We start from the raw sequence: 14,046 nt of genomic DNA, 5'->3' as shown, positions 1-14,046 counted from the left end.
AGACTATATCCAATCTGATTAGCTTGTACTACCCCAGTACTTAGTACTGTTCCTGGCACATAGTAAACACCTAACAAATACCTTAATGAAAAAAAATTTCAACCCCTGGATATTTTTGGTCCCAAAGTGAAATGGCTATAGTTGCTTCTAAGCACTCCCTTCCAGCAGTACATCTTCTACAGGGAAGGTAATGTTAACGTATCATTCATTCATTCAATAGTATTTATTGAGCACTTACTCTGTGCAGAGCACTGTACTAAGCGCTTGGAATGAACAAGTCGGCAACAGATAGAGACAGTCCCTGCCGTTTGATGGGCTTACAGTCTAATCAGGGGAGACGGAAAGACAAGAACAATGGCAATAAATAGAGTCAAGGGGAAGAACATCTCGTAAAAACAATGGCAACTAAATAGAATCAAGGCGATGTACATTTCATTAACAAAATAAATAGGGTAATGAAAATATATACAGTTGAGTATATACAGTAAATATATACAGTAAATATATACAGTATCATCTTCTGGATATTCTGAAAGTGTGCCTTGGGGAACCTGAACATGCAGGTATGCCCTACAGTGACATATACCTACCATACAGGCCTGGGAGTCAGTTGATTTGGTTTCTAATCTCAGCTCCACCCCATGTCTGCTTTGTGACCTTGGACAAGTCACTAAATTGCTCTGTGATTCCATTTCCTCATCTGCAAAATGGGGATTCAATACCTGTTCTCTCTCCCACTTAGACTGTGAACCCCATGTGGGGCCAGATTATTTTGTATCTACCCCAGTACAATGCTTGGCACATACTAAATGCTTAAAAAAAATACCATAAATAATTCAGGAAAACACAACAGCAAAAGTCAAATATATGGTCTTCTGGCCTATTTTAATTCAAGATCAATGGCGAAATAATTTCTTTGACTTCTTACTTAAACGCTTCCTGAAGCACCTGACTCTATTTAACAGGGGACAATAGGTGACTGAGGAAAGGCGCAATTCAAAAATGAAGGATCATTATTGAGTCAGATGGATGATGCACCCAGCCTGGTATCCTGCCTTTAATAATGACAACAATGGGAATTTGGGATTAAAAGCATGATGGTTATCCAAGTTCTATCCATTCTGTGGATAGTCATTTAATATTCCTAACTTGTCCTCCTATTAACTCATTCTGAATGTAGACTTTTATCTAAACTCTTCCCTTTTGTACCGCATTATGGACCTCTCATCCCTGAATGGATGTATCCAAGTCCTCCCTGAACCAATTGACATTCTCAGCCCAGAAATTTACTGTGGGAATGACAACTCCACTTTCCTCTGTATGAACTAGAATCCCACTGGGAGAACCTTAGCTGAAACTTTACATCCAATTCCCATCGCTATTCTGGCTTGCGTAATTTGAGATCATTTTCTGAACATCAATTCTACAGTAGTGTAATGCGAGATGCAGTGAGTACTTTCAAAAATAAGCTTCTTCTGATGAAATTTGGGTCAGTTCTCCCTGCTCCACCTGGGTGGCTGCTGGAACACTCCTTCATGGTCAGGGATGTAGCCAGCTTTTCCCTGGTATTTCTTAATTCCCAGCTACAACCCAAGAAAGAGGCAGCCACTAGCTGGACCTGTGCTCAGTGAGGTAGGGTAGTAGCTGTCAGAGTGGCCCATTACCCATGGGCCATAAGAGAGTTGAAATTCAACCTCTGGAGAGGAAGTCTCCTCCCCCAGCAATCCCTCTCTTCAACTTCAAAGCCCTGCTGAAGGTACAAGTCCTCCAAGAGGACTTCCCTGACTAAGCCCTCTTTTTCTCTTCTCCCACTCCCTTCTGTGTCACCCTTGCATTTGGATTTCCTCCCTTCATTCACCCCTCCAACAGCCTCACAGCACTTATGTACATAACCATAATTTAGTTGCTTGCATAAATGACTGTAAGCTCGTTGAGGGAGGGGAACATGTCTACCAATCCTGTTATGTTGTACTCGACCAAGCACTTAGTACAGTACTCTAGACCATAAAGCTCCTCTAGACTGTAAGCTTGTTGTGGGCAAGGAATGTGTCGGTTACACCTTTATATTGCAACTCTCTCAAGAGCTTAGTACAGTGCTCTGCACACAGTAAGTGCTCAATAAATATCACTGCACACTGAGCTATTCCCTTCTTTGAAGGGTGCACAACAACAGAGCGGCCCAGCATCAGGGAGTTCGGGGGCAGGAGCTTCTTCCCCACCTGGGTAAATGCCATATTGGATTACTGTTATACACTGCAGCAAACAGTTAATTTCTTAGAAGTAACTACCACAGTATAATTCTATTTTAGGAGGCAAATTCACAACTCCTTCGGATACAGCCCAGAACAATGGCCTTATTGATGCTTTTAGTGGACTTTCATCACGAAGTGGGAATTTCTCTCAACAGTCTATCCAGGTCTGAGTTTCAAATCAATTATTTGCTTTTCCACTAAAGAGAATTAATGTATCAGGTACTTTAGGCAATTATTTTAAGTTAATAGAAGCCTCATTCCTGAAATTAGAAATTGTCCCTGGAGTTCAATCTTAACTACTAAAACTGGAAAATTAATATTATAAATAATAATAATAATGTTGGTATTTGTTAAGCGCTTTCTATGTGCAGAGCACTGTTCTAAGTGCTGGGGTAGATATAGGGTAATCAGATTGTCCCACATGAGGCTCACAGTTAATCCCCATTTTACAGATGAGGTAACTGAGGCACCAAGAAGTGAAGTCTCCTTCGCAGGCGCCTCCTCGCCCTCCCATCCTTTAACTGTTGGAGTTCCTCAAGGGTCAGTTCTTGGCCCTCTTCTGTTCTCCATTTACACTCACTCCCTTGCTGAACTCATCCGCTCTCACGGCTTTGACTACCATCTCTACGCAGATGACACGCAGATCTACATCTCCGCCCCTGTCCTCTCCCCCTCCCTTCGGGCTCGCATCTCCTCCTGCCTCCGGGATGTCTCCACCTGGATGTCGGCCCGCCACCTAAAATTCAACATGAGCCAGACTGAGCTCCTCATCTTCCCCCCCAAGCCCCGTCCTCTCCCAGACTTCCCTATCACCTTGGATGGTACGACCATCCTTCCCTTCTCTCAGGCCAGCAATCTCAGTGTCATCTTTGACTCGTCTCTCTCGTTCACCCCAAACACCCTGTTACCAAGAGCTGCCGGTTTCACCTTTACAATATCGCCAAGATCCGCCCTTTCCTCTCCACCCAAACGGCTACCTTACTGCTACGGGCTCTCGTTATATCCCGGCTAGACTACTGGGTCAGCCTTCTCTCTGATCTCCCTTCCTCCTCTCTCGCCCCGCTCCAGTCTATTCTTCACTCTGCTGCCCGGCTCATCTTCCCGCAGAAACGATCTGGGCATTTCACTCCCCTTTTTAAACACCTCCAGCGGTTGCCTATCAACCTCCGCTCCAAACAAAAACTCCTCACTCTAGGCTTCAAGGCTCTCCATCACCTTGCCCCTTCCTACCTCTCCTCCCTTCTCTCTTTCCAACTCCCACCCCGCACTCTCCGCTCCTCTGCCGCCCACCTCCTCACTGTACCATGTTCTTGCCTATCCCGCCGTCGACCCCTGGGCCACGCCCTCCCTCCTCACCTCAGACAATCTAATTCTCTTCCCCTCTTCAAATCCCTACTTAAAACTCACCTCTTCCAAGAGGTCTTCCCAGACTGAGCTCCCCTCTTTGTCCCTCTGCTCCCTCTACCCCCCTTCACCTCTCCGCAGCTAAACCCTCTCTGCCCCCTTTTCTCTCTCCTCCTCCCCCCTCGCCTCCCACCCCCTCAGCACTGTACTCATCCGCTCGACTGTATATATCTTTATTACCCTATTTATTTTGTTTATTTTGTTTAATGAGACATACATCACCCTGATTCTATTTAGTTGCCATTGTTTTTATGAGATGTTCTTCCCCTTGACTCTATTTATTGCCATTTTTCTTGTCTGTCTGTCTCCCCCGATTAGACTGTAAACCTGTCAAACGGCAGGGACTGTATCTGTTGCCGACTTGTACATTCCAAGCGCTTAGTACAGTGCTCTGCACATAGTAAGCGCTCAATAAATACTATTAAATGAATGAAGTGACTTGCCCACAGTCACACAGCTGACAAGTGGCACAGCTGGGATTCAAACCCATGACCTCTGACTCCCAAGCCCGGGCTCTTTCCACTGAGCCACACCACTTCTCTATTATATTCTCTATATTATATTTGGGAGTATACTTCATAGGCAGTGGTGTTCAGAAATCTCATTCAGTGCTAACAGAGAACAATCTAGGATTTCCCATCCAGAAAAAAAACCCATAAAACAAGGACTTCTTCCTACTCATTTGAAAACCCTTTTCTCCTTTCCCTCCATGAAATTGGGAATTTCCATTTTCCCTCCACCTTGTTCCTTCAGCCCACCAAGATATCCTTTATCCCCAAGTAGTACCTCTCTCATTCACTCATCTCAAAACATCTTTCTTTATTCTTCTCTCTTCCATACTTTTGATAAACAAAATTTTACACCAAACAATAGATGGATTAGAAGGGTACAGAGAATTCTCTCTGTTTCCCCCTGCTTTCTATCTCACAGTGCAAAGAGGACTTATATAACCATGACTTTTCCAACCGCAACTGTTTCTTAAATTCAAACCCCTGACAGGTTTCTAAAGGAACTCTGATTACTTTAGTGTTCACCCCCAGGAACCTGTGTTTAGTCATGAATGAAAGAAAAAGCTGTATTCTACTAACAGTTGAATATTTTGTTGGCTTTTTTTTATCTCAACAGCTTGAAAGCAGAGGATTAAAGCTGGACACAAGAGGGTGGATGAATGGCACAGTGGTTGTGGATAATTCAGTGGGTAAAGATACCTTCTTCCTGGTCACATGGTCAACTCAGATCCCCCAAATCTCTCTCTGGGATCCCAAAGGACAAGAACATCACAACTTTTCAATAGATGAAAAGTCCAGGATGGCTCATCTCCAAATACCAGGCACAGCCGAGGTGAATGCAACATTTTGCCTTTTTGTTCCCTTAACAATTTCAACAATTTGAAATCAAATTTTCCACATTGCTATGATTATTTCTTTCATATGTTTCATGCCATAAATGGAGAAGCAGTGAACCAAAAGTAGAATGAAGCATAATCTCCATTCAGCTGGTCCACTAACTAAGCGTAACAAGGAGGCAAACGCAGGAGACAAAAAGTATGAAATAATCAGGGAAAATGTGTTTGGGAAAGAGCACAGGCCTGGGAGTGTGAGGACCTGGGTTCTAATTCCAGCTCTACCACTTATTTACTGTCTGACCTTGCGTAAGTCATGAATTTTTCTGTTCCTTGGTTATCATAGTTTCAAACCATGTTTCCAGTAGCAAGATAATAATAATAAAGATGGCATTTATTAAGCACTTACTCTGTGTCAGGTAGTGTGCTAAGCACTGGGTTAAACTCTGGGCAAGAGCTCAGACAACAGTTAAATGATTATCTTCCATGTTAAACGAGGGTTCTGATAATTAGAGAAACTGGGTCACACAGACTCTCCAACAGGCACCTCGCCATGATGTCTCCTGTTGTAAACCAAATGAGCCTTGGTCCAGTCACACCAAGTTCTTGAAGTTGATATGTAAAATACTTATCCTTGTATTTTAGTTGGGAACTTGGACTTACAATATTGAATCAGCTGCACAAATCCTAACAATGACAGTGACTTCCCGCTCATCAGACCCTACGGTACCTCCACTGACTGTGACTCCTCGCATGAATAAAGACACAAACGTCTTCCCCAGTCCAATGGCTGTTTACGCTGAAGTTAGCCAAGGATTTATGCCTGTTCTTGGGGCCAAAGTGATTGCTACTATTGAACCCCAGGCTGGAAAAATAGTTACTTTGGAACTTCTTGATAATGGGGCAGGTAATTTTGACACATCTTAACGTTCCATATTTTCTTCATGAAGTCTTCATAATCATCAGTGTTACCATATTTTCCCAATAACATTCTCTTCAGTGAAATGTCTTGACATGATTCTTGACTGTGATAATAATGATGGTATTTATTAAGTACTGAATGACTGGGTATTTTTTCGTACAATTTGGAAGATTGCCCTTTCCACATCAGATGCCAGAGTCTCACAAGTCATTTCACTTCTCTGTGCATCAGTTCCCTCATCTAGAAAATGAGGATTGAGACTGTGAGCCCCATAAGGGACAGGGACTGTGTACAACCTTATTTCCTTGTATCCTCCTTGTATCTGTTAAATGCTTACCATGTACCAGGCACTGTGCTTAGGACGGTGCCTGGTACATGGTAAGCATTTAACAAATACCCTATCATTATTATTATTATTATTATTATTATTATCATTATCTGAGAGTGAGGACAGTCATTTTCATAGAGTCAGGCCACTCGAGAGACTCAGTTGATAGACTGGAGGCAATGGAGACTAAGGAAATATTATGATTGTGGGTGAAGTGACATCTGGACACAATGAGTGTTGTATGCAATAACTACAGATTCTCATATTTGCAACGTTTGTTCATTTTTACACTTCTCTGAGTAGGAGCTGATGTGATAGCGAATGATGGCATCTACTCAAGATATTTTACGGCTTATAAGGACAATGGCAGACACAGCTTAAAAGTGCAGGCTGTCGGGGGAAAGAAGAGACTGAGTTCAAGTTCCCATCAGAGCCGTGCTATGTATGTTCCAGGCTATGTTGTAAATGGTAAGTAATGTGCAAAATCAGAGATTTGGAGTGGTCATGAGTAAAATGTGATTGAAAGGATGATATGGCTTCAGAATATTTTAAACTCAAATGTCCTGAGTTGTTTAACCAAAATTTCTGTTGTCCCCTGAGTCAACTAAGCCAGGAAGGCAGACATTGCTCATTTCTACTATCATTTTTTTAGAGTATTTGTTGAGCTTTTACTGTGTGTCAGACACTGTATTAAGTGCTGAAGGTAATCAAGTTGGACATAGTCTAAGTCCCACACAGGACTCGCAGTCTTAATCCTCATTTTACAGAGAAGGAACTGAGACACGAGGTCACACAGCAGTCAAGTGGCAAGAGCCAGGATTATAACCCAGGTCCTCTCTCTCCCGGCCCTGTGCTTTTTCAGTTAATCAATGAATCAATGGTATTTATTAAGTCCTTATTATGTTCCGAGCACTGTACTAAGTGCTTGGGGGAGTGTAATACAACAGAGTTAGCAGACAAGTCCTCTGCTCAAGCGAACTTAGTCTATAGGGAGAGCCAGACATGAATATAAATAAATTGTAATATATGACATAAAAAAAATCTACACAAGGGTTGTGGGTTGAGGATGGGACAAATATCCAATGTCCAAAGGTCAAAGATGAAAGTGTATAGATGATGCAGAAGGGAGAGGGAGCTTGGGAAAAGAGGGTTTAATTGTTGAAGGCCTCTTAGAGGAAATGAGATCTTAACAGTGCTTTGAAGGTGGGGAATTGATAATAATAATGTTGGTATTTGTTAAGCGCTTACTATGTGCAGAGCACTGTTCTAAGCGCTGGGGGAGATACAGGGCCATCAGGTTGTCCCACGTGAGGCTCATAGTCTTCTTCCCCATTTGACAGATAAGGTAACTGAGGCAAAGAGAAGTTAAGTGACTTGCCCACAGTCACACAGCTGACAAGTGGCAGAGTCGAGATACGAACCAGTCGATAATCTGACACACAGGGAGGGGAAAGGACTACCAGGCTAGAGGAAGGGTGTAGGAAAGGGGTCGGTGGAGAGTTAGATGAGAGCGGGGCATAGTGAGCTAGCTGGCAGTAGAGGAGCAGAGTTTGTGGGTTGGGTTATAGTAGGAGATCAGTGAAGGGAGATAGGATGAGGAGGGCTGATTGAGTGCTTTAAGGTCGATGATGAGGAGGTGGATCGGCAGCCATTGGGGGTTCTAGAGGAGTGGGGAGACTTGGACTGAGAGGTTTGCAGAAAAATTGTCTTTGCAGAAGAGTGGAGTATGAACTGGAGTGGAGAGAGACAGGAGGCAGGGAGCTCAGAGTGGACGAAGATGCAGTAGTCAAAGTAGATAGGATAAGTGCTTGGATCAGCTTGGTAGCAGTTTGGATGAAGAGTAGAGGGCATATTTTAGCAATGCTGTGAAGATATAAAGTAGAGGATTTGATAACAGATTGAATATGTGGGTAGAATAAGAGAAATGAGCCAAGGGCAACTCCAAGGTTAGGGCCTTATGCGATAGAGAGAATAGTGGCATTGTCTGCAGTGATGGTAAAGGAAGGAGATGGATAGGATTGAATGGAAACATAAGTTCAATGTTGGTTATGTTTAGTTTGAAGTGTTGACAGAACACCCAGGTAGAGATGTCCTGAAGGGAGGAGGCATTGTGAGCTTGCAGGAAAGGAGAGAAGTAAGGGCTGGAGATTAGATTTGGAAATCACTGCATACAGGCGGTAGTTGAAGCCAGGGGAGTGAATAAATTCTCCAAGGGAGGAGATGTAGATATAGAATAGAAGGGGACTTACAACTAAACTTTAATGGATCCCCACTGTCAGATGGTGAGAGGCAGAGGAGGAACCAGCAAAAGACTCTGAAAAGGAACGGTCAGAGAGAACAGAGGAGAACCAAGAGAAAAGAGTGTCAGTGAAGCCAAGGTTGGACAAAGTTTCCGGATGGAAAGGGTGGTCTACAGTGTCGGAAACAGCTGAGAGGGAAGTCTGGGAGGATTAAGATAGAGTAGAGGCCATCGGATCTGGCAAGAAGAAGGTTACTGGTTACCTTACAAAGGGCTGGTTCCATGGAGTGAATAGGACGGAAGGCAGATTGGAGGGGGTCAAGGAGAGAATTGGAGGAGAGGAAGTAGAGATAGTGGGTGTAAACGAGTCTTTCAACATTTTGGAGTGGAATGGTTGGATGGAGATGGGCAATAACTGGAGAGTGCTGTGGAGTCAAGGGAAGGTTTATTTTTATTTTAGGATAGGGCATACCTAAGTTTGTTTGAAAGCAGCGAGGAAAAAACCACTGCAACGTGAACATTTGAAGGGGGCGATCAAGAAGGCAAGCCAGGGGGAGGGGTGGGGCGGTGAGTGTTTAAAAAGGTATGAAGGGGTGGGGCCAGAAGCTTTATCCACTTGGCCAGGCTGCTTCTCAACAGTCTTGTCGAAATTAATACTTAAAACCTCCATTTATTTGGTGTATTCATGTACAAGTTGGGAAAGCAGCATAGCTAGTGGAAAGAGCACGGGCCTGGGAGTCAGAGGATCTGGGATCTAATTTTGACTCTGTCGATTGCTTGCTGGGTGACCTTGGACAAGTCACTTAACTTCTCTGTGCCTTGCTTATCTTGTTCTCACTCCTGCTTAGACCTTGAGCCTCATGCAGGACTGTGACTATGTCCAACCTAATCAACTTGTATCTATCCCAGCACTTAGAACAGTGTTTGACACGTAGTAGGTGCTTTAACAAATACCATTCCTTAGAAGAAAAAAAAAGTCTTAAAAAAAAAAATGACCAAGTTTATAATGCAGTTTATTTGCCCAGCTGTTACCCCGAATCTTGCATTACATAGGTGGATTTACCACTGTAGATAAAGTTTTTGATTAACTCAAGGAAGGATGGATGGAAAATTTAATAAGGCTTTGGAGAGGACCCTGAGTTCAATTGATTTTAATTACTAGGGAGTCATCAATATGTTGTCAGCATGGAAGGAAAAATAATCTTACTCCTGTTCTAAAAGGCTCCTTGTTCTACTAGTTAAGCAGGTCCAGCAAATGACAGATTTAGAAGTCAGTACTTCATTGGGTAGGGATTGTCTCTATCTGTTGCCAAACTGTACTTTCCAAGCGCTTAGTACAGTGCTCTGAACACAGTAAGCACTCAATAAATATGATTGAATGAATGAATTCATCAGATCCCACTTCCAAAAATTAGGCACCAACTGAAAAATGACAGATCATAGTGGAGTGCTAACATTCTTTCAGTATATCTGGAAGCTCGAGCACTATTCTGGAGCGAACTCTTCTGAACACCCACGAGTTTTTGGTTTTGGAGGGGTGGTTTATGGCATTTAAGTGCTATCTATGTCCCAGGCACTATACTAGGCGCTGGGGTAGATACAAGGTTGAACACAGTCCCTATCGTACATGGGACTCACAGTCCTATTCCTCATTTTACAGATGAGGTAACTGAGGCACAGAGAAGTTAAGTGACTTGCCTAAGGTCACACAGCAGACATGTGTCAGAACAGGGATTAGAACCCAAGTCCTTCAGACTCCCCGGCCTGTGCTCTATCCATTAAGCCACACTGCTTCCCATTAAACTCTGGTTTCATGGAATATTAATAGTAATAGCTGTGGAATTTAAGTGGTTACTCTGAGACAAACACTTTTCCAAACACTGAGGTAGATACAAAATAATCAGATCAGCCACAGGCTCTGTCCCAGTCAGAGATCTCAATCTTTGCGGGGAGAGATAATAGATATTTTATCCTCATTTTACAGATGAGAAAACTCTGGCACAGAGAAGTTAAGTGATTTACCCATGGCCCCACAGCAGGCAAGTGATAGAACTGGGATTAGCACTTAGGTCTCTTGACTCCCAAGCCTGTGCTGTACCTATGAGATCACAGAACCGTGCTTTGCACATAGTAAGCACTTAGCAAATGCCATCACCATCATCCTTCATGAAACGTTCAACAGGTAGTGGGGTGTGACACTACCATCTTGACTCACATCCCGGGCACTTAGCCACAAATGGACTATTGGAGGTTTGTACCTCACATTAAGAATAACACTGTGTATCTTTTTATTTTGGCAGGTGTAGTAAAAATGAATCCACCAAAGCCTGAAATCAATCCTGAAGATATTCAGTCAAAAGTGGAGAGTTTCAGCAGAACAGCCTTGGGAGGCTCATTTGAGATCAAAAATGTTCCCGCCGGTTCAATACCAGATGTGTTTGCACCAAATAAAATTACTGACCTCGTGGCAGACATCGAAGGAGATGAAATCCATCTGTCTTGGACGGCTCCAGGGGATGACTATGATGAAGGGCAGGGTAGGTTTGAGGGGTTTTCTGGATTGACGGAATAAGAGGTGCTCATCGAGGAGGCAGATCTGGGTGAATACACAGGAAGCTAAAAACAGTGTGTTCTGGTGAACCGATCTGCCAGTTCTGAATCTGAATCATTTTCAAACATCACACTACCAACATATAACCTACTGGCCTCGTAGTAGTAATGGTAATAGTGATGATGGTAAAAGTAATAGTAATCCTTAAGAATACTATTATTGTACACATAGCAGTATACTATGCTCTAGGAAAGAATAACCAGGTGGAAACAAGCCAATAAGGCAACAATCCAATAATAATCATGGCCTGTGTTAAGTGCTCACTATATGCCAGGCACTGTAATAATAATAATGTTGGTATTTGTTAAGCGCTTACTATGTGCAGAGCACTGTTCTAAGCACTGGGGTAGATACAGGGTGATCAGGTTGTCCCACGTGATCTTAATCCCCATTTTACAGATGAGGTAATTGAGGCACAGAGAAGTGAAGTGACTTGCCCACAGTCACAAAGCTGACAAGTGGCAGAGCTGGGATTCGAACTCATGACCTCTGACTCCCAAGCCCGTGCTCTTTCCACTGAGCCACGCTGCACTGTACTAAGCGCTAGGGTGGATACAAGCAAATCGGGTGGCACACAGTGCTTGCCCCACGTGGGGCTCACAGTCTCAATCCTCATTTTACGGAGGAGGGAACTGAGGCCCAGAGAAGCAAAGTCACTCACCCAAGATCAAACAGCAGACAAGTGGCAGAGCCAGGATTAGAACTCATGACCTTCTGACTCCCAAGCCAGGGATCTGTCCACTACGCCATGCTGCTTCTCAATGCACTAGAAGCATCTGACTTTATGGCAGCTCTTCCAGAAACAAATGCTTTGGCGGAGAAAAACCCCTAAACCCCACATCCACTGGTGGGAAACATGTCTCACTGTGGAAATTGGGAAACAGTGTGGCCTAATGGATAGACCACGGGCTTAGCAAATACCATAAAAAAAAAAAATTGAGGCAATCAATCAGTCAATTGTATTTACTGAGCACACACTGTGTGAGAGCACTATACTAAGAGCTTGGAAGAGTGTAATAAAAAAGAGTTAGTAGACACGTGCCCTGCCCACAATGAGACTATAGTCTAATGGCATTCTCCTTGGTATACTTGGATTTAACCTTGCTGTCGTAAGAGAATACGAGGGGGATTGCTATAACTGAAAGCCTCCTGATTGGAAGTCAGTGGGTCAACTTCCCAGCCTGCCTTTTCCTAATCATTTCCTCTAAGTGTGGGCAAACGATCTGGAAAAAGAAACATCATTTTGATCCCAACAGTAGGATCTAGATGGCATCCTTTCCCTTGTGTAGATCCATTCGGCAGCAAACTTCTTTCTAGAAATATTTTCTTCCAAAACTTTGACTCAGAGACAATTCCTCAATATGAAACTGAGACAAAGTCTCCATTATCAGGGACTGTCTACTTACTGCCTTGCACTCTCCCAAGTGCTTAGTACTGTGCTCGGTGCGCTATGAGCTCTAGGCTGTAAGCTTGCTATGGACAGGGAACGTGTCCATCAACACTGTTGTATTGTACTCTTCCAAGCACTTAGTATAGTGCTCTGCACACAGGAAGCACTCAATAAATACCAGTGATTGAGTGACCACAGTAGGTGCTCAATGAATATCCCTGACTGTGAAAATTTGCTGGGGGAATACTCTAAAGAAATAGGCCTCAAACAAGAAGCCACCTTTTTTCATAGGGAGCAGGTAGGAGAAAACAAGAAATAAACTCCTGCTGAGATTATTGGAACTAAACTCTAGAATAATATCACTTTTTTTCCTCTTTTTTAGCTAAAGGATACATCATAAAAATGAGTGAGAAGATCCTCGAGCTAAGGGATAAATTTGATGATGCCTTGCAAGTGAACACTTCCACTCTGAAACCTAAGGTTGCCCACTCGCGGGAGAACTTTGTGTTCAGACCAGAAAATGTCACCATAGCAAACGGCACCAGCATCTTCATTGCAGTCCGGGCCTTTGATAAAACCAATCATACATCGGAGATATCCAATATTGCACAAGCCGCTTTGTTCATCCCTCCACCGGACCCCAACCCTGCTGATAAGGGAAAGAAACCCATCAGCATTTCAACAATCGTTCTGGCAGTGACTGGCTCAGTGATATTGGTTACTATTGTTGTGAGCAGCACAATTTGTATTTTGAACAAGAAAAACAATAGCAGTGATAGACCTCAGACTACATTTTAATGAGACCAATACACAATAAAAACTCCATTTTTTAATCTCAAATCTACTGTCTCCAGGTTATGAGCTTTAATAAAATGTCCACGGTAGGAACTGAAGGAATCTTGAGTGTCTCAACATATTTCAGTAGGTGGAATATCAGTCCAAAGATCAAAGTACAAAAATTTACTCCAAGGGTCTTTTAATTAGGCTGAGTAGGGTTGATGACTTTTCTTCAGTATTTATTTCTGAATAATAAACTCATAAAGGGCTAGTCTCTCCTGATTGCCTCTCATTCAGTCTAAATCAGTTGTCTTCTAGTTTGAGAAGCGGCGTGGCTTAGTTGATAGAGCATGAGCCTGGGAGCTAGAAAGACTTGGGTTCTAATCCCAATTCCACCATTTGCCTGCTGTTTGACCTTAGGCAAGTCACTTCACTTCTCTGGGCCTCAGTTACCTTATCTGTAAAATGGGGATTAAGACTGTGAGCCCCATTTGGGACAGGGACTGTGTCCAACCCGGTTTGCTTCTACTCCCCTCATTGATCTTCTGCCTCCAGCCTCTCCCCTCTCCAGTACATTCTTCGCTTTTCTGCCCAAGTCTCCCCAATCCTCAAGTGTCTTGAATGATTAATAACAATTTTATATGCCAAGAACTGTACTAAATTCTATACTAGAATCAAGTATATCATAGTGGAAGAGAGTAAGTAGACAAAATCTCTGGTAATAGAAACCGTGTCTCGGTTTCACACTGGTGAATAGTCTTTGTGTCCAAGTTTTGGAAGA

The 14,046-nt window shown here is 43.2% G+C and overlaps 1 protein-coding gene across 1 annotated transcript in view; it reads left to right on the top strand.

Moving 5' to 3' along the window:
* The window catches only part of CLCA4 (chloride channel accessory 4), a 34,786-nt gene extending 21,458 nt beyond the window's left edge, over positions 1-13,328 (top strand). The window contains exons 9-14 of the mRNA XM_029063543.1: positions 2,310-2,416; positions 4,782-4,997; positions 5,644-5,905; positions 6,552-6,716; positions 10,788-11,024; positions 12,871-13,328. Coding sequence (XP_028919376.1) covers positions 2,310-2,416; positions 4,782-4,997; positions 5,644-5,905; positions 6,552-6,716; positions 10,788-11,024; positions 12,871-13,286 — 1,403 coding nt within the window. The 3' untranslated portion in view covers positions 13,287-13,328. The remainder of the gene's footprint in view (positions 1-2,309; positions 2,417-4,781; positions 4,998-5,643; positions 5,906-6,551; positions 6,717-10,787; positions 11,025-12,870) is intronic.
* The last annotated feature ends 718 nt before the right edge of the window (positions 13,329-14,046 follow it).

This window comes from Ornithorhynchus anatinus, chromosome 4, assembly GCF_004115215.2.
Source record: "Ornithorhynchus anatinus isolate Pmale09 chromosome 4, mOrnAna1.pri.v4, whole genome shotgun sequence".
NCBI classification, from domain to species: Eukaryota; Metazoa; Chordata; class Mammalia; order Monotremata; family Ornithorhynchidae; genus Ornithorhynchus; species Ornithorhynchus anatinus.
Note: the sequence above shows the minus strand (reverse complement) of the source record. Positions and strands in the feature narration are given on the sequence as shown.